Raw genomic sequence first — 21,293 nt, forward strand, 5'->3', positions numbered from 1 at the left:
CAGAACTTAAAACTAAAACATCAAAGTTAGTGAAAATCATGGTTTTGGTTAAATGTTAAATACTCTTGTCTCGCTACCATCTTTTCCTAACCTTAAACATAACACATCCCTGAAAAATTGCAGATAAAGTTAAAGGTGAAATAAATGACACTGAGCCTCACTAGATGTCAGCAAACAACTATTTACTATGTAAAGATATAATGGAGTAATGGCGACCTGAGCAGTGAATGAAGTCACACTCCCTCTGTGTGTTGCTATCTGAGCTTCTCTGTTCGTTGGTGCATGTGAGTCCCTCCCATGGATGTATGAAGAGAACTGGATACAGCGTCACTCCTATGAAAGTTGCTCAGTGGCGCATGAAGCCAAAGAAGTTCGACAACTTCTGCTTTGCTTCCGCAGCTGTGCGGCCCATAGAGCAGGCGCAGTAGTGACTTTCGCCGGCTGAGTCTGCTACTTCCGGTTTAGCCCTCCAGCTAACTTAAATGGGGATGAAACAATTCAATCATGCGGCTCTTCTAGGCTTTTGAAATGTGATCAGAACAAATGGATCAAATTCTGATAGTGAAACGAGTCATTTCGCGGGGGTTGTGACACTCAATACATCCGCTGATTTACACACATCTCTTTCACAATGTAAGTCTATGGGAAAAAGTCTTTTTGGGCCAGTGTGCATCACGTGACGTTGTAATTACACAGTTTTGCCACTATGTCAAATTTGCTTCAAAGCCTGGCGCTCTTCCTGTATCCAGTTCTCTTTATACATCCATGGCCTTTTCCAAGATGGCGGCCGTGTCACCAACATTCTCAAATTACAGCTAAACAGTTCAATAAAATATGTTTCTGAAGGCATTTGAGGTGAGAAATAGGCTACAAACATTGTCCATCTGTAGTGACCATGAAAATTGCCATCCAATGAGTATACTGTTGGTAAAAAATACCCACTTAACAGTTTATTATTACTGTATTATCATCGACAGTTAACATGTATGTGAATGACATGATATGTAACAGAATGCCACAGAAATCATCTCCACATTGATTTTAAAATATCTTTATTTAAACATAATCAAGAAAAAAAAATCATTTTTAAAGTTCCTGCAGATAGCAAACACTTTGTGAGCACTTCAGGCAGGTTGTTCATAGCACAGACACCAGAGGAGTGAAGCCACATAAACAGTCAACCGTTCAGCACATGGAGACACACACTTCAACACTGGAGGCTAACAGCTCTGAGCCCCCTAGCTAAATACATTCTGAGGAAAACTTCCCGAAACTCTTCTACTCTCAGTGTGCAGATACACAGAGCTGAAATCCACTGAAAACTACTCATCTTTAATAGTTTTAAACCAGAATTCAGGGGTGTATGGGGAAACAAGGCTCGGGGTTTTGCTCAAGGACACTTAAACATCATTAAACCTGTAATTTACCCTTTTGATTATTACATATATTTTTTTGCACTTTGACTAAAGTCTCAAAGGATTGTCTGCAGTCTCCCCCCCTCAAAAATCTACTCATCTAAAAGTCTTTAAAAGTAATTAAAAGTAAAGGTTACTTTGCTGACATTAATGGTAGTAAACTTGGACCGTTTTCATGTCTGTACCGTAAATATGAAGCTACCATTAGCAGCTGGTTAGTTTAGTCCCGTTAAAGGGGAGTTTTTCCCGCCGCTGTCGCCAAGTGCTGCTCATTGGGGAATGTTGGGTCTCTGTAAAATAAAGAGTGCGATCCAGATCTGCTCTATGTGAAAAGTGCCCTGAGATAACATCTGTTGTGATTTGGTGCTATACAAATAAAACTGAACTGAATTGAAAGTAAAGACTTGATGCAGCAGGAAACAGTTAGCCTGGTTCTCTTTAAAGATAACAAAATCTAGCTAACAACACCTCTACAGCATGCTGATAAACATTTTATATCTCATTTGTTTAATCCCTACAATCTGTTGTCATTTTACGGTGGGTTACGAGGGGGACAGGTGCGTTTCCATCCATCTGTTTATTGAAAAACCTGAAATATCACAAACAACTGTAGGTAAAAAGCTAATGTATGTGTGGGAAATATGGTCAAAATTTTCATTACATTTGGATGGAAAACTAGCTTATTTCTTTGTGGAAAGGAGTAACTGGAGTCACAAGGTTAACATCCAACCAGTGGAGACTTCAGGATCCTCAAATCTCCAATGTTTTCAAACATATACAGACTTGCTAGCAGTCAGTAATCTTGACAGCTAGCATGCAAGCTAGCATCTATCGAAATAATCAACAGCCGTTGTCATCCCCGGTAAAACCAGTCTTATCTAAGCAGCCCTTTGATAATTTACTGGTGGTTCTGATGTCTTATAGTGTCTGAAATGTAGGATAACCTTTGTGTAATAACTGTAAGAGTTTAAATCTAATATTTGTTGCTGCCAAATTGGTTTGTCTGTGGGTAAACTTATGGTTCATATATTTATTTTACGGTTATCTTTGTATAACAGCAATGCCCTTACGTAATATTAGCTCCTTACATTTACACGTCGCCACACTTAAATAAAAAATTTGACATTTATTGATGAAAATGAAAAGAGGCAGCGTAGTGTATAATAATTTATTTATTATATTGTAAATAAACATTGCAATAAGGATAATAGGTATAACTGTTGATTATTTAATGTTAGGTAGAAGCATAATCACCTGAGCAGGTGATGTCAGCATGAACGCTATTGTCCAAATTGCAAATTTAATGTATTATGTTATTGAGAGTTTGGTCTCCCAACGTCAACTTGCCAAGTTTGAACACCCAAGGGCATGTGTTTGAATTTGGTGTGCTCTGTATAGAGAAAGTCCTCTTGTCTGTGAAAACATGAGCAGAACTGTTAGCTGATCACCTGGTATAACGTCACCTTTCCCTTTTTTATATACACCCTCAGAAGCAGATGGTATCTGCATGGACACAATCACCCAGAGCTTTTGTACTTCCATTAATGTACAGCTTCTTTACAATAGCTAACACACACACACACGCACGCGCACACACACACACACACACACACACACACACACACACACACACACACCACTGCTGGACCATTTGTACAAACAATTATAAAACAAGTATTTCAACAAATGCTTGGTAAGTCACCTCTTTACAGAGAAACATACGATACAGGTGACATTTCTGTTCCTGTTGAAGTTGAAATGTCAGTTTCAGAGAAGACAGAAGAAGCACTGATCAACAAGAGAGGCACGAAGAAGACAAGGCCATGAAGGCTTCAGAGAAACAGCCCTTATTTTTCAGATCTATGGCAGTACAATAATAATAATATAATAACCCTGATACACGCTGTTCTCTTTTTGTGTCTGTATGAGAGGAGTTCAACAGTTCAACTTTGCCTTGCTTATCGGTAAACAGACTTAGATAGCATGACGGGAGGCTTTTTCTGAATCATTCACTGAGCAGCACTTAGGGCAATAAACTATAAACTTTAAAATTAATTTGCAAAGATCACTACAGCTGTCCAAAATACGTTCTGGTGGAAAGAGACTGTAGGAGGAACGATGACATTTTAAATGCTAAACTGCCAGAGTATAATTATTTGAATCATCAAATTCGTTTTTACTGCATGAGAGCAAGAAATATGGAAATCCAGAGAAGATGTATGTGCAATTACTTCAACAAAATGAGCTTTAAGTTTAATTTTCTTATGATGTGTTCTTTTGAAATGAAACAGTTGAGATCACAAAACCATAGCATGATCACAAGAAAAAAAAAAAAAGGAAGAACAAAAGCTAATGTTTTGTTCCCTTTAGCCTTCTATATAAAAATAAAAACACATGCTTAGTGCCTGGTAAGAGCAGAAAGCGATGCAGCAATATTCATCCTTAAAAACAGATTATATAGTGACTACTCGCAGGGCCTGTTAGTGAGTTACTGTTGCTGGAAAGTGAAGGGTAATGTGCTAGCATAGCTGGTAGCATACTAGTGCCTTGAAGGCTTGGCAAGCTACCTGATTTGGTAATGTATAAAAAATCTCTTCAGTTTATTCTAGACACAAACTGCTGCCTCACATCTTTATACAAACCATGTCTCTTGATCTCTTCAACTCCAATTCTTTTTTTTGGAGGAAAAACACCTGAAATAACCCAAAAACAGAAATGAAAATGTCTGTAGCTTGTGAACTACAGTGACTATATGCATAAATAAGGTCTTGCCAGACAGGAAAACTCTTGAGGTGATACAGAACATCTTTAAAATAAGTAAAAATGTAAAAATGTTATCCACCTAAAAAATAAAAATGTTTTTTTTTAATAGTGTCAATGCCTGCCTGTGTTAAGGTGGAAGGCAGTATGAGGCTGTAAACTGAACACCAGTGAATACCTGCCTCACATTTGAAGAAGATAACACATAGTAAGACAATTGTACAGGTTTTTTTCATGAAAAGTTCCAGACAGATTTCCAAATATGACATTTGGAGACTCCGTATTATTGTAAACATGAGCTCTTCCTGATACAGCAAAAACCTCAAGGAAGGAACAGAGGGCCGACTAGTGGTTGTTGGTGTTCTAGCGGAGTCAATTAAGCTAAAGAGCATAGTTATATACAATTTGATGACACGACACGGCTAATTTGATAGCTTCCTCCATTTTTGACTCCCTGGCTCTTTATTGCCTTCAAGGTCAACAATGTCACAACAGATTGAAAGTGGTAAATGGCGCAAATCTGCATCTAAAAGTTTATTACAATTGGAAGTCCACAAGAAAACTCTGTGTGGATTTATTTCACCTCTGAGAGTAAATCCACTGATTGAAATTAGAGTCCCCCATGCTGCATTGGTTGTCTTCCACTATGATACACTACACGGGATAAAAAACATGCTAACGTCACTCCCAATACAAATTGTTGTTTATCACACCCCACGCACGTACGTCATTGAGGCATTATTGGGCTGAAAATCGTGTAGTCGGAAAGTTAAACTTTGACGATGTGAGTTGCTACATTTGAAGGTAAACATGTTAAGGCCTGATCTCACAGAAATACATGAAATGACCCCGACCTCTTAACACTGCACTAGGTGGTGGCGTCACATAATGTGTTAAAATTACATGCCGGTACCATGAACAATGACAATGAAAAGTCACTGAGGATCGTATTTTGAGGAAAATGATTGTACATGAGTCATAACCAAGAGAACAAATAGGCATAAATGTGTAATTTCAGAAAACATAGTCTGCTGCTACGCTCATGGACGCACCATAACATCCCACTCCGAAGATGTACGTTCAGAAATGCGACTCAAAAAACATTTCTAAATTACTAATTTAAAATATCTTAACGAAGGAGACGTATCACAGAAAAGGCAGAAATTGACGCAACTTGTGGATGTAACGCATACAGGTTACCCTGCACTAATACTAAATGTCACTAAAATGATCAAATTATTGTACATTTGCATTATTGACCTTACATCGCACAGAGGGCAAAATAAGTGTATGCTAACTATTGTACATCTGGCAACGCTGCTCCTAACGTACATAATTTTAACACATTACGTGCCACCACCACGTAATGCAGAGTTAAGAGGTTGTGATCATTCCTGTGAGATCAGGTTGCATTTTTTAACATTTCAATTTTTTTTGTATGTTTACTAGTAAGCAAGGCAACACTAGACCAACAGAGTTTAACTGAGGCCATGATCACGTGAGAAGCTTCTTTTCCTTTTACTGAAATTTAAAGCAAACAGCAAGTTGGAAAACTGCTTTCATAGTATCTAGCTAGCATCAGCTAACTATCAAAAAGTGTTTCATTATTATCATTATTTAAGAGCTCTACCTACAGTCCTTGTAGTGTTCTGTAGGTAAAACTGAGAAACTTGACTCCAGGTAAAATTCCTAAAATTCTCAACATTGAAAAGTTTTACAAGGCAGAAGTTGGAGATAAAAACAAAACCGATTCCAAAAAGCTTCCAGAGTGATCATGGCCTTGAATTTGTGTCCATTAAAAGCTAGAACAGTGTGTACATCGGTTATATGTACAGTAAATGTGCTGAAAAACTGAAAACATCGGTACATTCAGGTGAACCTGCTGCCAAACATGCTGTTTTTTTTTTTTTTGGAAAACAGGAGTTTTCCTCTTTTTTTTTTAAATTGAGTTTAGTCAATGTTTTCTCTGAAAAAAGACTTGAATGTTTAATTGCCTTCAGACTGAGTGACGGGCAGCCATTTAGTTCTTAAACCACAGTTAGCAACACACACTGAAAGCTCTGCTACTGTCCAGACAGAGCCTTGGATTTGTCAAATTAAAATCTCACAAAGATTAATAAATAAATAAATAAATAAATCATGGTGATGCAAAAACATCTGAACACTTCTGTCGGTGTTAGATAACTGTGGATACAGTGTTTGGAAAAACAGAACCAGAAAAATACTGATAAATATTTTTCTCTTGTTGTTTTTGGTTTTTTTTGTTGGCATTGATTTTTGAGCAACTGAGGATTTTCATTCCAAAATGCTACATATCCATTATACCTGAAACCAAGAGTACTCCAACTCCATATAATGAATTGTTTTAATGGCTGCAGCAGCCGGTTTATCTGTAAATAATTTCATTATTTTGGATATTTTGTTTTTGGAATGAAACCCTGACCCCTGACCTTTCACTGCTTTCCTACAATGGAAAACATCAAGAACTATATTTATATTATGAAGGTCAACTGTCAATAGTAGAGTTTTAATTTTAGTTTAATTTTTCACTTTAAATAATTATACATTACACAAAAAGAGACTTTTCTGCCAGGACTGAGGGATGATTTTCTTTGTCATTATTTTCACTATTGATTCATGTATGTATATTTTTATTGATTAAGCACTTAAATATGTATTGTACACAGGGTGAAAACTAATAGAAAATGTAAGTAAAATGTACGGTGACTGAGAGAGCACAACCGTAGAAATGGCTCAAAATTCTACTTTACTTTACCAGCAAAGAGTCAGAAAATTATGGATCATGTCTTAAAACCCTTCCTAAATTTAGATTAATGACCTGCCTCCGTGTTTCATGATATACTCATTTAATTTTGATGACAGTTGTGGCTTATTTCCTCAACTTGACCATAATCATCAGTACAACGTCTCAAATAGAAAAGTGATGATTAGGAGAGGGGCACAAACTGGGAAGTTTCATGGTTTCCAAATATAAATGAAAGATGTTTTTCAGATTTTTTTCCTGATTGTCTTTTGATAAATAACTATGGGTCAAGGTTGAAAAGTAAATTGCATGACATTCACTAGAGGAAAAAATATATTATTTGTTAATTATGACTCAGCATTTCAGAATGATATGTCTTACAATCAAAAGATCCATAACTCATGATTATAGGTCCTTGTCAAGTGATTATAAAGTAAGGATCTCTTAATTATTTGATCATGTAATTATGAGAACCTTGTTTTGTAATTTTGAATTAATTATTTTACCTATTTTGTTTAACAGAGGCAATACAGACAAAACTTATGATTATGAGATATGGACCATGTATTTATTTTATTGATAAATCTATTATATTATCATTTTGACTCAGTATTTTATAATCACAAGATCCATATTGTTTTATAATGAGATCCTTGTTTCGTAAGTATTAGGTATAATTCTCATGGTAAGTTTATCTATTTGCTTGCTTGTTTAAACAGTACAATACAGATACATATTGATACCTTATTTGTAAAATCTTTGAAATTACAAAACAAGGATGCCATAATTACAAGATAAAATAACTATGAGATCCTTGTGATAACTTAACAGAGATAAAATGATTATAACATCTTTACCTCATGATTATGAAACAAGAGTCTCATAATCAAGAGATAAAATAATTATGAGATCTAACCTTGTAATGCAAACAGATAAAACGAATTTCAAGATCCTACCCTTGTAACCATGAAACAAAGACTTCATAATTACGAGATAAAATAAGTAACTAACTATGAGATCCTTAACCTGTGATAATTAAACCGGGATCTCATAATTATGAGATAAAATAATTATATAATACACAATATCCTTCCCTCATGATTACAAAACAAGTATCTCATAATTACAGAAAGATACAAATAATAATAATAATAATAAATTACGAGATATTTACCTTGTGATTATGAAACAAGGCTATTATAATCTAAAAATAATAACGAAATTCTTCTGTTGTAATTCCGAAACAGGGCTCTCATAAACAATAGAGAATAATTATAAAATATTTATCTTATAATTATGAAACAAGGATCTTGTAATCACTAGGTGAAATAATTACGAGATCTAACCTTGTAATACAAAAAAAATTACAGCATCTTTACCTTAAAATTACGAAACAAGGATCTTGAATATGAGATAAGGGTCTTGTGGGACATCTAGCTGAAGCTACATCGCAGAGATATTTTATTATAATTACAAAATCATAGTCATAATTATGAGATAACATCTCTAATTTAATTGCAATGCACTTCCGTAGAAAAGAAGCAGGTCTACAGCGTAAGTTTGGTTTGAATTTTTGGTTTAATGGACTGTGAAGGACATTTTAATTATCTGCTATCTGTTATATTTTAATGTTATTCTGTTTGTTTTTTGTAAAAATTTGTAACTGATCTTAAAATATCTCATTTCTAATTTTGTGCTTTTGTGCTGTTACAGTCGCTATTTCTTCGTGTTGGGGCAAAACTTTTCACGTGAACCCCCCACACCCTCAAAGTTCGCTGACCCTCTCGCTGAGGGTCTCCAGCTCCTCCTCCTGCTCACGGTAACGCTCCATCCCCTGTCCGCCATCGCTGCAGGGACCGTTGCCAAGGTAGGTGGGGTAGTCGAGGCCACTGAGCTGGGCGTGGTGATGCCAGCGCAGGTCGTCGCTCTCGTGGGTGATGTAGCGCTCGTTCATCCGGCACTCCAGGTTCCGCAGGTCCAGCCACATTTGGTAGTCCTGGTGTGCGAAACAAACACACCCTCAAACAAGAACAACAAATCAAAAAATATAGGTGGTAATATAGCAGCAGAAAAACCAGGAGTCAGGAATGAACCAGGTCAGGAATGAACTTTCACACTCAAGAAACACCAGTATGCTGTTCATTTAGTCTAAAATTGAATAAATTCAAAAGTATTTCATTGTGTGAATACTTTTGTCAGCCACCGTCATATGGAAAGCAAGCAAACTCTTATTGTTTACTCTTAAATCTAGTGTTAAATCTCATCTTTCTCATGTAAAGATTGTATTAATTAGATTTTATGTTGCTCTTTACTCCAGAACACAGTTCAGTTCACAGCTTCAGTTTGGTATTCATTGTTAAATTTAGCCTTCTGTTAAGTCTATTATTTATCTTTAAGTCATCTTCCTTGTAGGATTTTATCTCTTCTTTCATCTAGTATTTACACTAGTATCTAGTTGTTAATCTTAGTTTAGTTTCTTCCACTTTCAGTCTTTGGTGTCCAGGTGAGTCTGCTGGTTGAAGGCAGGAATCATGTAAACATGATTTGCTGGATTTGAAATTCTTTGTCATGTGAATATTAATCTCAGCTGTTTAAACAAACATTATATTTTAAGTGGTCTTAATAATGTCTTACCTGTAACCAAGGGTGACTGAGGGTTTTGTCAACACTGTATCTCTTCCTCATCTTAACTTGCAGTAGGTTGTTAATCAGGTCAATGGCTGCAGGGAAGGAAAGAATGAACAAATAAAAACACAAAGCAAGAAGTTTAAGAGGAAGAATTGATGAACAAGAACATTTTGAGGTTAGGAAGAGATGGAGGGATGAAGGAGAGGAGCAGGGGGCGGAGGATGTGGGGTCGAGGCCCCCCCCTGTGGTGAGGGGCCAGTCGGGGCTAATGAGCAAAGCTAACATGATGTTAACATTTCTTCAGGGGTCAGCGGCCTGAACAGCTCTGGGGCCCTGAGGCCCCTGTAGTCTATAGGAGACTCACTTGGCATTATGCACGTGAATGGACCAACACATGAATAGACCCCCCTAACCATCACCGTCGCTACCTCACCCCCAAATCTGTCTGTCCAACTCTTTCCCAGAACCGCATTGCTTCTTGAGTCCCTCCCTCGCTTCTCTGCGACAGCAGTTCATTCCTCTTTGTCACATGACCCATGTTTAATCTGTGGGGCCGAAAGGATGGCGATGTCAGTCTGTCCAACACTTCAGCTCACAGCAAGATATCTGAATCTCCCGGACAAACTGGTGTTGAAGGTTTTCCCATGATAATAAATTAATTACTTCTCTGAAATTGATCACACTTTTCTAGTGAAAACTCTAACTTGTCATCTTGCGTGAAGATTAATTTGAAACACAGAAGACTTTTACCCAGTCTGTAATTTCTAATATATTTCTTCCAAGTTTCCTTTCCAAAGAAGTATAGAAATATGGTCGTAGTTTTAGGGAAAATAAAGATGGTTCAATTGGAATCAATTAATTCCCTGGATAATCTTTTAGTCAGCAGGTCAGCTGAACATACAAAATTCTTTAACAGACAGGAACACACAATTCAACATACAGTATTTGAATAATGACATTTCCAAGAATGGGTAAATAGGTGAATGAGCCATTGGTCTGAATTTTCATGGAAAGAATTACGTAATTTGGTGATAATTATATGGAAATATTTAAATTTCCTTGACAGTAAAGTTCACAAATAAACATTTAGTAATATTTCATTTTACAGGTACAGGTGGAACTTCTGTTATAATACCAAATAACTTCCAACAAGTTTCCTGAAAAGAAGTATAGAAATTGGCAGTGATTTTAAGGAAAATACAGATGGCTCTGTTGGAATCAATTAATTCCAGGTAGTTGCTGACATAACCACATATCAAGAATAAAATTTGCAGCAGTAGGTGAATGTATCATGGGTCCGATTTTTTTTCTTTTTACAAAGTTTCCTAGAATGAATTATGTAATTTGGTAATAATTAAAAGGAAAACTGTAATTTCCTTGACAGAAAAGCTCAGTTCAAATCCAAATAAATATTCCAGTAACACTTTAGTTTAAAGGTCTGTAATTTTGATATGTCTAATAATAAAGAAGTTTCCTGAAAAGAAGTGTAGAATTTAGTAGTAATTTTAGGGAAAATAGAAACAGTTCAATTGGTACACGTCCAATCAATTAATTCCAAGTAGTTGCTAAGTTGCCCTGGGGAGTCTGATGTAAAATTGTGAAAATTTGTCCACAGACAAGCACAAGATTCAATATAAGAATAAAAATTGCAATAATAGGTGAATGGAACCAAATAATTTTGAAAATTTACTCTTAATTTCCTAGGAAGTTTCTTAAAAATAATCATGTAATTTGGTAATAATTACAGGGAAAAATTGTGATTTCCTTGACAAAAATGCTCAGTTTAAACAAAAAAAAATTAGCAGTAATTTTAGGGAAAATAGAAACAATTGTATTGTAACATACCTGGACAACAATAAAGTATTTTGAATTGAACTGCAATAACAATATGGAAGTGTCTGACATTCACGTAAACATGGATGCCTCACTTCAGCCAGAGTCCGTCATTCAGTGCAATTAAAACCAAATTTAATGGACATAATGTAATTTTATCAATGCACAGTATTTTAAACCCTCAGTTATCATATAACCTTCCTGAGTTGTTTGAACGCTCACAAGTTGATAACTTTCCAATCCTTCCCATCCATACGACATAGCGTGAACGTGAATCTGAAGCTCTCTGATTGGATCATTCTTCCAGCAAAGCTCTCTGGGACTTGTAGTTGACTTTACTCCTGCAGTTGCCATGGCTACAGTTTTGTAGCTTTGACTTTTTGTCAGTGGAGCTGATTTTTTTTAGATCAGTGTCTCAGTGGATGATGGATGATTCAACCCGAGGGGTACCATGTCATTCTGTAATGAGCCTTCCTCCACCAACAAATATAAAGTGATCAAAGATGAATAGTTTGTTTCACCTCTCTGTGTGACTCGGTGGTTATTTTTTGTCCTCAAACATCAGCGCAGGTTATTATTTTTATGATATCTCCAACATGTCCTTGTGTGTTGAAGTGTGTTTGAGCCTTTCTCTTCTGCTGCTGCGTGACTCATGTTGTTGCCGTCATTGTCTCTAAATGCGTCCGCCGTGTGTGTGTTGGCTGCAATTGTCCTGTTGACTACGAGACAGATTTAAATCAGCCTGACTCACTTGCTGCTCAGCCGGATCCCCTGAAGTGCTCTTAACCTTCCCTCCGCCTCCTCATACCACCAGAGTAACTCCAGCTCCGGTTGAAAATAAACGCAAGTGGTTTTCTGTCAGTCGCAGGAGGATTAAATGTCAGAGAATAAACTCTTGAGTGCGTCAACAGATCTGCATTTTCAAAGATCACTCTGAAAGGGCTTCTGTTACAGAACTTATTTTGTCCTCTGCCCACATGCAAACACGAATAAAGTTATTTAATGGAGATGCTTAATTTAGATTCTGTTCAGGGTTAAATTTAAAGTTAAGGCACTTTTGTAACTACATCTTTACCATGCTTTCTGCATTTGATTGTATTTACCTTCACTTCTAACATTGTTTTAAGGAGCACATACATACAGGTGACAAATTAAAGAGTACCTTAAGTGTGATCATTGTGAAGCACTTTACACGTATTAATCGTTTTTCTATTGCCAATGAGTGAACAGGTTGAACATGTCGAAACTATTTTGAGTAAATACCGAGAAAAATAAGTGAAATCCTGCTACTATAGTTTGTTTATGCAGCCTTACGAGCTGGAGGAGGCTTCCTGAAGCTGACCAATCAGAACAGAGTGGGATCATCAGGAGGCGGGGCCTTAAAGAGACAGGAGCTAAAACAGCCTGTTTCAGACAGAGGCTGAACTGAGGGGCTGCATAAAGGGCCAGTAGAAGATAAATAAGGAGTTTTTAACTGTAAATCATGCAAAGATATTCCAGTAGAACCCCAGAATATAAATGTAAATCTGAATATGTGCAGAATATGTCGTCTTTAATGGCGTTTGATGTTATGAATATTTTTAACATATACCTCCTTATTCAAGATCTCAGAGTTTTCTTGGCAAAAGCACTTTAAAAGTGAAATTCTTTACATATTTCAGTTTTATACACAGGTTGTCAAGTGAGGTGCCACCACAATGATGGCAACTCGTCTACTTTCACCTACAGCTTGAATTTGTCTTGATGTACCTTCCTGAGAGACTTTCTTCCAGGGGTGTGGAGGGTACATGAAGGCAGCGTTCTGGATCTGATCGTTGATATCTTCATCTTCATTAAATGGGAATGTCCCACTGAGGCTGCAGCACACAGAGAGAAACGGTGAGTTTAATATAAAATACAGAAATAACATTAAAGAACATACGCATCTCGTCCTACCTGACGTAGATGATGACTCCGACTGACCACATGTCCAGAGAGCGGTTGTAGCCTTTGTTCCTCAGGACCTCCGGAGCGAGGTACGCCGGCGTGCCGACCACCGAACGCCGGAACGACTTCTCACCGATGATTCGAGCAAATCCAAAGTCGCATAACTTCACCTGCAGGAAGAGGACGGCGGTCTGTTACACAACATCTGAATTAGGCCTACATCTCACCTGCAGCTGATTTGCAGGGGTGAAGTCCAGCCACCACTCTGTCTTGATTTATGTTAAAGTACCTTGGAAAAATTAACTTTTATGCACTTTTTTTAGTGTGCTTTTCTTTCATTGCCATTTTGTAGTTTTTCTCAGTCACTAATGTTCAAAGATGTTAAACAAGGTTTGTTATATGTGAGATGATTTACTGAAGTTCTACATTTATGTTTAATTTCTCTGACTTATGTTTTTGTCTTTATTGACAGTAGGTTCATGTAGATGTTGCTGGTGGTTAATTACACATTCATGAGCCTTCGTTTTCAATGTTTTCCTTTTTTTTAAATCAGATGAACTAATCCCAGGAACTATAAATCCCTTTTGTTTATTCTTGTTTGTTTTTCCACCGCATCTAAAGAACCGTGCAGATAGATAAATTACCTCTGTTGTAGATTAAAATGAACAGTGGCAGCTTTTGAAACGCAAATTTATACATTAGAAAACAAGAACAGTGTCATCCTGTTCCTCTTTGTATTTACTGTTGTAATTACAATTTTGGGTCTCAAAAGAAAAATGAATAAGAACCTCTGGTTAAGACACTGTCTACCTTTAAAACACCCACTGTAAAAACATATAAATACAATTACTTAAAAAAAACAAAAAAACACTTTAAGTTCTTCTTCCACAAAATGATCATAAACAAAATATTTATTTTTATGATTTGCAGAAGTTAAAAAAAAAAACTGCGGTAGAGGAGTGGTTACAGTTCATACAAAGGTTTTAAACAAAAAACAGGTAATATAGTTTTTATCAGTATCTGAACTGACCTTGATGACATCACTATGACATCATCAGGGTTATTTTCTCAGACCTGACATCATACAGCTGTTTTTACTTGTCACTGGTGTTGATGTTAATTGTAACCTTTTAACAGAAAAGAAACTGAATCACTTTTTTTTTCTTTTGAATTGCAACTTTATGGACAAATTTGGTCCGATTTAGTTTAATTTCCAACATTATAAACACAATCATTAGAAAGGCTGGATTGTTCATGTTTACATTAGCTGTCTGATCTCTTACAGCTCTAACTAAGCTAACTTTGATGCATCAGTGCTAAACACATCAGCATGTTGTTTGCTTCTGCAGATGATACGCAGTAAGAAAAGTGTGAGGACTCGACAGCCCAACAACCAGCCTGATGCATCATTACACTTAGTGTGTCTGACACAAACAGCTATTTCTGGAGAGGAGACTGAAAACTGCAGAAAGCTACTAATAGTCGCACTGACGCTTAATGGACTGTTTGACAGTCTGAGTCTGTTTTTGTTTACCTGCCTGTATCCTGCTGTTTCATCTCCTCTCTGTATGCATGTATATATAAAGTCTGTATCTTATAGCTCCCATCATCAGCTTTCAGGGTCGTTTTATCACTATTGTTGTTTTGTCTTGATGCATTTGGAGTTTTGAATCCATAAATCTTTCATCACCTTGAATACCTGCTGACTTTGTGGAGCTTATATCACAATTTTTTTTTAACTATTTGCAATTTTTGAGTCAAATACTGCAGACTGAATTTGTCTTTAGTCAGGTTTATAACAACTTTTAACCAAATTTTTCACAAAGTTAGAAAGAGAAAATGCGAATTAATGCACGTTTCCATCCACTGCTGTTGTGTGAATATTAGCAGATAAACAGCAGGTGGTGCTAATTCTCCAGTCGGTGCCATTAAACCGTCGCAGAAGAAGAAGAGAACACAACGAGATGACGTCATTAAAAGAGCAACAGTCAAAGCTCAAATGATGGAAAACGTGATGGTTTTGTTTCATGCTTTTGTTGATGCAGTAACTTTTCAGCCTCAGCCAAGCGTAAAAAATGTTTGCGATATTTCAAGATTTCTGTTTCCACTGTTTTTTTTTTATGCGCTAATTGAAAATGCAAATAAAAACAGGTGGATGGAAACACACCTAATGTGAAAAATGTGTTTTAGACATTGGTGGACATTTACTCAGGTACTGAACTTGAGCAAGTGTTGTACTTTTGAGGTACTTGTACTTGAGTATTTCCATTTTATCCTACATGATACTGCTACTTCACAACATTTCACAGGGAAATATTTTACTTTTTACTATCCTACATTTATTTGACAGCTTAAGTTACTTTTCAAATTAATGTTTTACATAATAACATCAACTTTTAAAATACACTGCATTGTTAAATGAGTTCAAGTTTGTGTATAAAGCCCTAAATGGGCTGACCCCCCTCCTGTATCGCAGACCTTCTGACCCCTTATTCCACCTCCAGGTCCCTCAGGTCAGCTGGGGCTCCTGGCTGTCTTGCGATCAAAACTTAAAAATATGTTTTTCTTCTTGTCCCTGCAGTAGGATGTTTGAGCTTCTCTGTGCAGAATGATGTGATTTTATTTCTTAATCATCAATCTTACACTCTGAGTCTTGTTGCTCTTTTGAACAAACTGATACCTTGAATAAAATGCAGCCTTCAAGCAGTAATGACTCACTCATGATCCACATTTGATATTTACTGTAAATAACTACTAGAAATCATATAATCAATATCTGCACTATAGTAAACACACACACACACACACACACACACACACACACACACTGTACCTGTGGAAGTGAATCTGCAGACGCCAGCAGGACGTTTTCAGGTTTCAGATCACAGTGGACGATGTTCTTGAAGTGAAGATGACGCAGAGCCACCAGGATCTGACGATGACACACAGACAGAAAATAATTCAGTTCAAATTCACCATAAAAATCTTTTCAACACAGAAATCTAATTTGACAAATAAAAAACGGGGTCATTAGATTCTAACAGGTTCGTCCTCTGGGCTGCAGAAATGTAATCTGGAAGTTTCTTGTGTACAAATGTAAGTTTTGACCTGATGAGACACTGGAGGAAAGGCCAGCGGGTCATCTAAATCTCCTGATGCAGGAAAATATGGGCAGTTGCCATGGCAACTGTATGGTCCCATTTGGATGCAGCAAATTTGGACAGACAAAATCTAACTTAAATTAATTAAAATCTACTCAGATATGAATTTACCTCTAACTTGCTTTTAATGTTTAATCATTTTGTCCGTCTTATTTCGATTATAATTCTGCTGTGTATGAAGTGTTTTATTTATTTGTAGATCTAAACATGTTTACACTGATGTTGTTAAAATGAGATGTTGATTCAAAGTTAGTTGAGAGGAAAATGCAACAAAGATCAATAGAAACTTAGACAATTAATCATGTTTATCTAAAAATTAACAGCAGCTATTTTTATAATCAAATAATCGTTTTAGTCATTTTTCAAGCAAAAAGTCTCTGTATTGATTTTCTTTGTCTAATTTGAAAAGTAAACTGATATGTTTTGGTTTTGGATTCTTAATCCAATGAAGACATCAACTTAGGTTTTAGGGAATCTTAAAAGGCATTTTTCACTATTATATATATATTTTACACATTTTATAAACCAAACAATTAATTGATTAATCAAAAGACGAATCATCAGATTAATTGATGATGATAATAATCATTATTTGCAGCCTTAAAATCATGATTGTTTTTATCCACATTTGCAAAAAAGTATTTTTACACTGTTGGTGCATTGATAAAAACAAAATGCAAAATAAACAGACTTGATGACGGACATGAATCATGTGACTTAAACGTCACTGAAGAGCTGAAAACATCAGATCTGTGTGGAGTGATGATGAGGAGACTGTAACCTTCCTCACATCAATACATGAAACTAACAGAAATGTCATATTTCCATCATGTTTTCCATCGTTTGAGCTTTGACTCTTTTAATGACATCATCTCGTTGTGTCTTCTTCTGCGACGGTTTAACGGCACCGACTGGAGGATTAGTTTATCTGCTGATATTCACACAGCAGCAGTGGATGGAAACAAACATGAATTTGCATTTTCTTTTGCAGATTTTCTGAAAGTTTGGTTAAAATTTTGGGCTGCATTTGGAGCCCAAATAAAAAGCATTAAAAATAAGTGGTGGTATTAATTATTATTTATACTGTGGTCACAATATTAACACAATAATGCAAAGTATGGAGTCTAATACACAACAATAATGGACAAGATTAATAAAACTGTTGCTTAGTTAAGAGTGTGTGTGTGTGTGTGTGTGTGTGTGTGTGTGTGTGTGTCTGTGTGTGTGTGTGTGTGTGTGTCTGTGTGTGTGTGTGTGTGTGTGTGTGTGTGCGCGTGTGTGTGTGTGTGTCTGTGTCTGTGTGTGTGTGTCACCTGTGTGACCAGGAACTTGGTGATCCTCTCGGGCAGTCGTCCTTTCTCACTGGACAGGATCATCTCCAGCATGTCTCCGTGGAGCTTCTCCATGACGACGAACACTCGCTCCGGTGTCTCGAACATGCAGTCCAGGTTGACCACGCCCGGGTGGTGCAGGCTCTGCGAGGAGGAGGATGAGGAGTCATCATCATCATCATCATCATCATCATCATCATTAACAGTATAGATACTTTAGTTTACAGGTTTTGATGACTACATATATTTTATGAATAAATAAAACTGGCAGCGTTCAAGAAATTGAAGAATTTAAATCAAATCAAATCATAAGTTTTATCTAAAGACTCCCGCAGAGGAGGATGGAGGAGTCTGTCTGCAGGTGTGTGTTGCAGCAGCTTCTGCAGGTTGAGCAGCGCTGGAACATTATAGGATGTCACACCCCTACGGTGTTGCCACGGTAATGAAGTCGTTCACGACAGGAAGTCTCACTCATTGCCGACAGGCTCCTGAGCAGCACCGCTGCTGCGTGTGTGTGTGTGTGTGCGTGTGTGTGTGTGTGTGTGTTTGTGTGTTTGTGTGTGTGTGTTTGTGTGTTTGTGTGTGTGTGTGTGTGTGTGTACCTGTAGGATGGCCACCTCGTTGCGCAGCTGGCTCTCCTGTTTGGTGGGGAAGCGGAGTTTGTCGATGATCTTGATGGCAACGTCTCGGCCGGACTTCCTGTGTTTACCTGCAGACAAACACACAAAAAACCATCAATAAACACTGTTACATTTTATTGGTTCCCAACCTGGGGGTCCCGACCCCACAAAGGGTTGCCAAAGCTTCTCAGGGGGTCGCGAGGCTCTCTTGATTTTAAGTATCTCATTTTAATACGTGTCTCAGTGGAGAAAACAACAATATTTTTAGCTTAACGTCTAATTTCACCCTAACTCTAACTGCAACAAGATCTGAGGGACACTTGATATAGAAACCGTGTCCCTTCCTTCCATCAGAGCCTGCAGACATCATGTTTCCAGTGATCAGCTGTGTTTTTACCTCCGTAAACGATGCCAAACTGTCCTGAGCCCAGAACCTCATCCGGGAAGATCTGATACACAGAGTTGATATCCTGAAAAACACAACAGTAGTTCAGCTGAAAGAAGATTTTCCCAGTTTGTTTGTTTTTTTTTTCAGACTGGTGTGAAACCTGTAAGTGTAACTCTGGTGTGGACTCAACACCTGTGTTTTCAGATCTGTGTAGTTCAGTCTGGTTCAACGAGACTCTGCTTGGTTTTCCTCCTTGGTTTGATTTGTTTGGGCAGATCTGATTTCTGATTTGGTCAGAAATCGGACCACACAGAGACTCTTTAGACTAATGCTGGAGCGGTTAATTTGTGGTGGAAACATGATCCAACCTCCATATAACTGACTGCAAGGCTGCAGCTTTGAGCTCAACAGCTCCCGTAGCCTGGAGCAGCTTTGCATGCTGGGATGTCGATGAGTGAAATCAACAATTATCAGCTGGACGGAGAATGAATCGAGGTCCGACCTGGACTAACAACCAAGGGCAGATAGGAGCTTCTTCAGGACCTTCTTCCTGTGTTTATGTTCTCGCTCACGCCCCCAGACACATCTGACCAATGAGAGGAGAGAACTTCCACACCTGGCTTTCAGTGATTTACATTTGAAAAGAAACTGAACCACTGATTCAATCTTCAATAAGGTTTTATTGAAGGAAACGGTGCACGATAGTGAACAAACTGCCACAGAGTTCAGAAGCGTGAGGAGCCGCTGGTTTCGGATTATTTTTCCTCATTTTGTATTCCCATTTTAATGTTTTATTGAAACAATCTCCTCGATGTTACTGAACGTAGAAACTCATCATCGTCATTTTGGAGGACAGCTCTAAATACTACAATACCCATGAGCCTCGGCTGCTGTTGCTATGGAAAAGAAGCCAGTTAGAGTGGTAGACTATCAAATTTGACGCTAAACGGCGCCATAATTGATGAATCTTTATCTTCTGCCCACCATTAGTGGCACATGTAACAGAATTTTGAGCTTATTGATGGGATGTTTCTTACCAAAATGCACTTTGGGAGTCATAGTTAACTGCTACATTCAAATGTTTATGTCCACAGTCTTGTAGCTTCAACTTTTTTTTTTTATCAAAGAATCAGATATTTTCTAACACAGTTGTTCATCTTTTGTTCTGATGACTCAACCAGGAGAGTTTCATGTTGATCCAAACCGTAAAAGAGAGAACGGTGAGTCACTAATATAGTCTATGAGAGAAATGAATGAGATTTTTACTCCTGTAACCAAGGGCACCCAAAATATCTCTTCCCACACTGCAACTCTACTGTGACTGACTAGCGCTAGCCTGCAGCTACAGCAGCTCACTACGTCCAAACTTCCAGACCTTCCTATCTCACATGAACAAGTGAATCATTCATTTTGTGACCGTCACTTTATCTCCCTCCTGGACGGAAAGTTCTAAACGTCTCCAGTATGAAAGTCTCAGGTCACACATTGTTAAGCTGCCACAACTGAGCTTGAAAAAGGCGAAACAGGTTGACAGAAAGTGGGTTCAACAACCTGCTGGAGGGGTTTTGAGGAAAGGTTTTCTAGCGGAGGACCTACTGTTCTCCTCGCCGAGTGTAACTACACAGCGTCAGCGATCTGCCACAGCTTTGACACCAAAACTGCTAAATATTTTTTCCTTCATTTGTCTGCAATCACATCTCCCTTTTTCTCCCCTCTTAGCTGACAGCCTAATATCACACCTCAACCAAAGGTTGGATAGAAATACAATATTATAAACCCCCTCCCCTCTTTTCCCCCCCAGCTCACTGCCTAATTACCATCCATCACTATGGAAACCGTTTGGCTGAGTGAGTAATCACAGTAATCTCCATTTGTGGTGCTTGAAGACGTGCTCACCTTGGAGACGGCGAAGTGCATGTCTGCATTGAAATGGGACGTCATGTTCTCTGCAGTTACATTTGCATGAGGAGAGTTTGCCGACGTTTGAGCCTCATGTAAATCTGTATGATGTAAATGCATAAATTGGTGTTTTAATACACGTCGACCTGCTCGGAGAAAACCTGTGACTCAGAGTCTTCAAACGCGAGTCGTCTCTCCCTCCTTCTTTCTCTCTCTCGACCCAACTGGTCAAGGCAGGTGGCCGCCCACCTACAGCCGGATTCTGCTCGAGGTTTCTTCCCGTTAAAGGGGAGTTTTTCTTTGCCGCTGTCACCAAGTGCTGCTCACGGGGGAATATTGGACCTCTGTAGTCTAGACCTGCTCTATGAGACAACTTCTGTTGGCACTATATAAATAAAATTGACTTGACTGTCTCACAGTGTCATAAACTGAGACCATGTCCACACTAATCTGGCTACATAAACACATCTTTTTCTCTCCGTTTTGGCCTCCGTCCAGACTAAAATGGCGTATTTCTCCCATAAAATTGAGCTTTTCCAGAGTGTGTAAATGTGAAAACGCTGGTTTT

The 21,293-nt window shown here is 37.7% G+C and overlaps 1 protein-coding gene and 1 long non-coding RNA gene across 3 annotated transcripts in view; one reads left to right on the forward strand and one right to left on the reverse strand.

Moving 5' to 3' along the window:
• Window positions 1-3,734: 3,734 nt before the first annotated feature.
• prkd1 (protein kinase D1) overlaps window positions 3,735-21,293 on the reverse strand; it is a 55,749-nt gene continuing 38,190 nt past the window's right edge. The window contains exons 14-21 of the mRNA XM_042388384.1: window positions 18,836-18,908; window positions 18,421-18,527; window positions 17,801-17,962; window positions 16,160-16,258; window positions 13,336-13,496; window positions 13,150-13,256; window positions 9,574-9,659; window positions 3,735-8,935 (exon numbers count right to left, since the gene is read on the reverse strand). Coding sequence (XP_042244318.1) covers window positions 8,705-8,935; window positions 9,574-9,659; window positions 13,150-13,256; window positions 13,336-13,496; window positions 16,160-16,258; window positions 17,801-17,962; window positions 18,421-18,527; window positions 18,836-18,908 — 1,026 coding nt within the window. The 3' untranslated portion in view covers window positions 3,735-8,704. The remainder of the gene's footprint in view (window positions 8,936-9,573; window positions 9,660-13,149; window positions 13,257-13,335; window positions 13,497-16,159; window positions 16,259-17,800; window positions 17,963-18,420; window positions 18,528-18,835; window positions 18,909-21,293) is intronic.
• LOC121880835 lies at window positions 8,746-15,022 on the forward strand. 2 transcript variants are annotated; one of them, XR_006091648.1, is made up of 3 exons: window positions 8,746-8,806; window positions 13,129-13,278; window positions 13,374-15,022. It is a non-coding gene; the product is annotated as an uncharacterized LOC121880835 (long non-coding RNA). The 2 variants fall into 2 exon arrangements; XR_006091649.1 differs by lacking the exon at window positions 8,746-8,806 and adding an exon at window positions 8,845-9,035.

The sequence above is a fragment of the Thunnus maccoyii genome, chromosome 16, assembly GCF_910596095.1.
Source record: "Thunnus maccoyii chromosome 16, fThuMac1.1, whole genome shotgun sequence".
Taxonomy (NCBI): Eukaryota; Metazoa; Chordata; class Actinopteri; order Scombriformes; family Scombridae; genus Thunnus; species Thunnus maccoyii.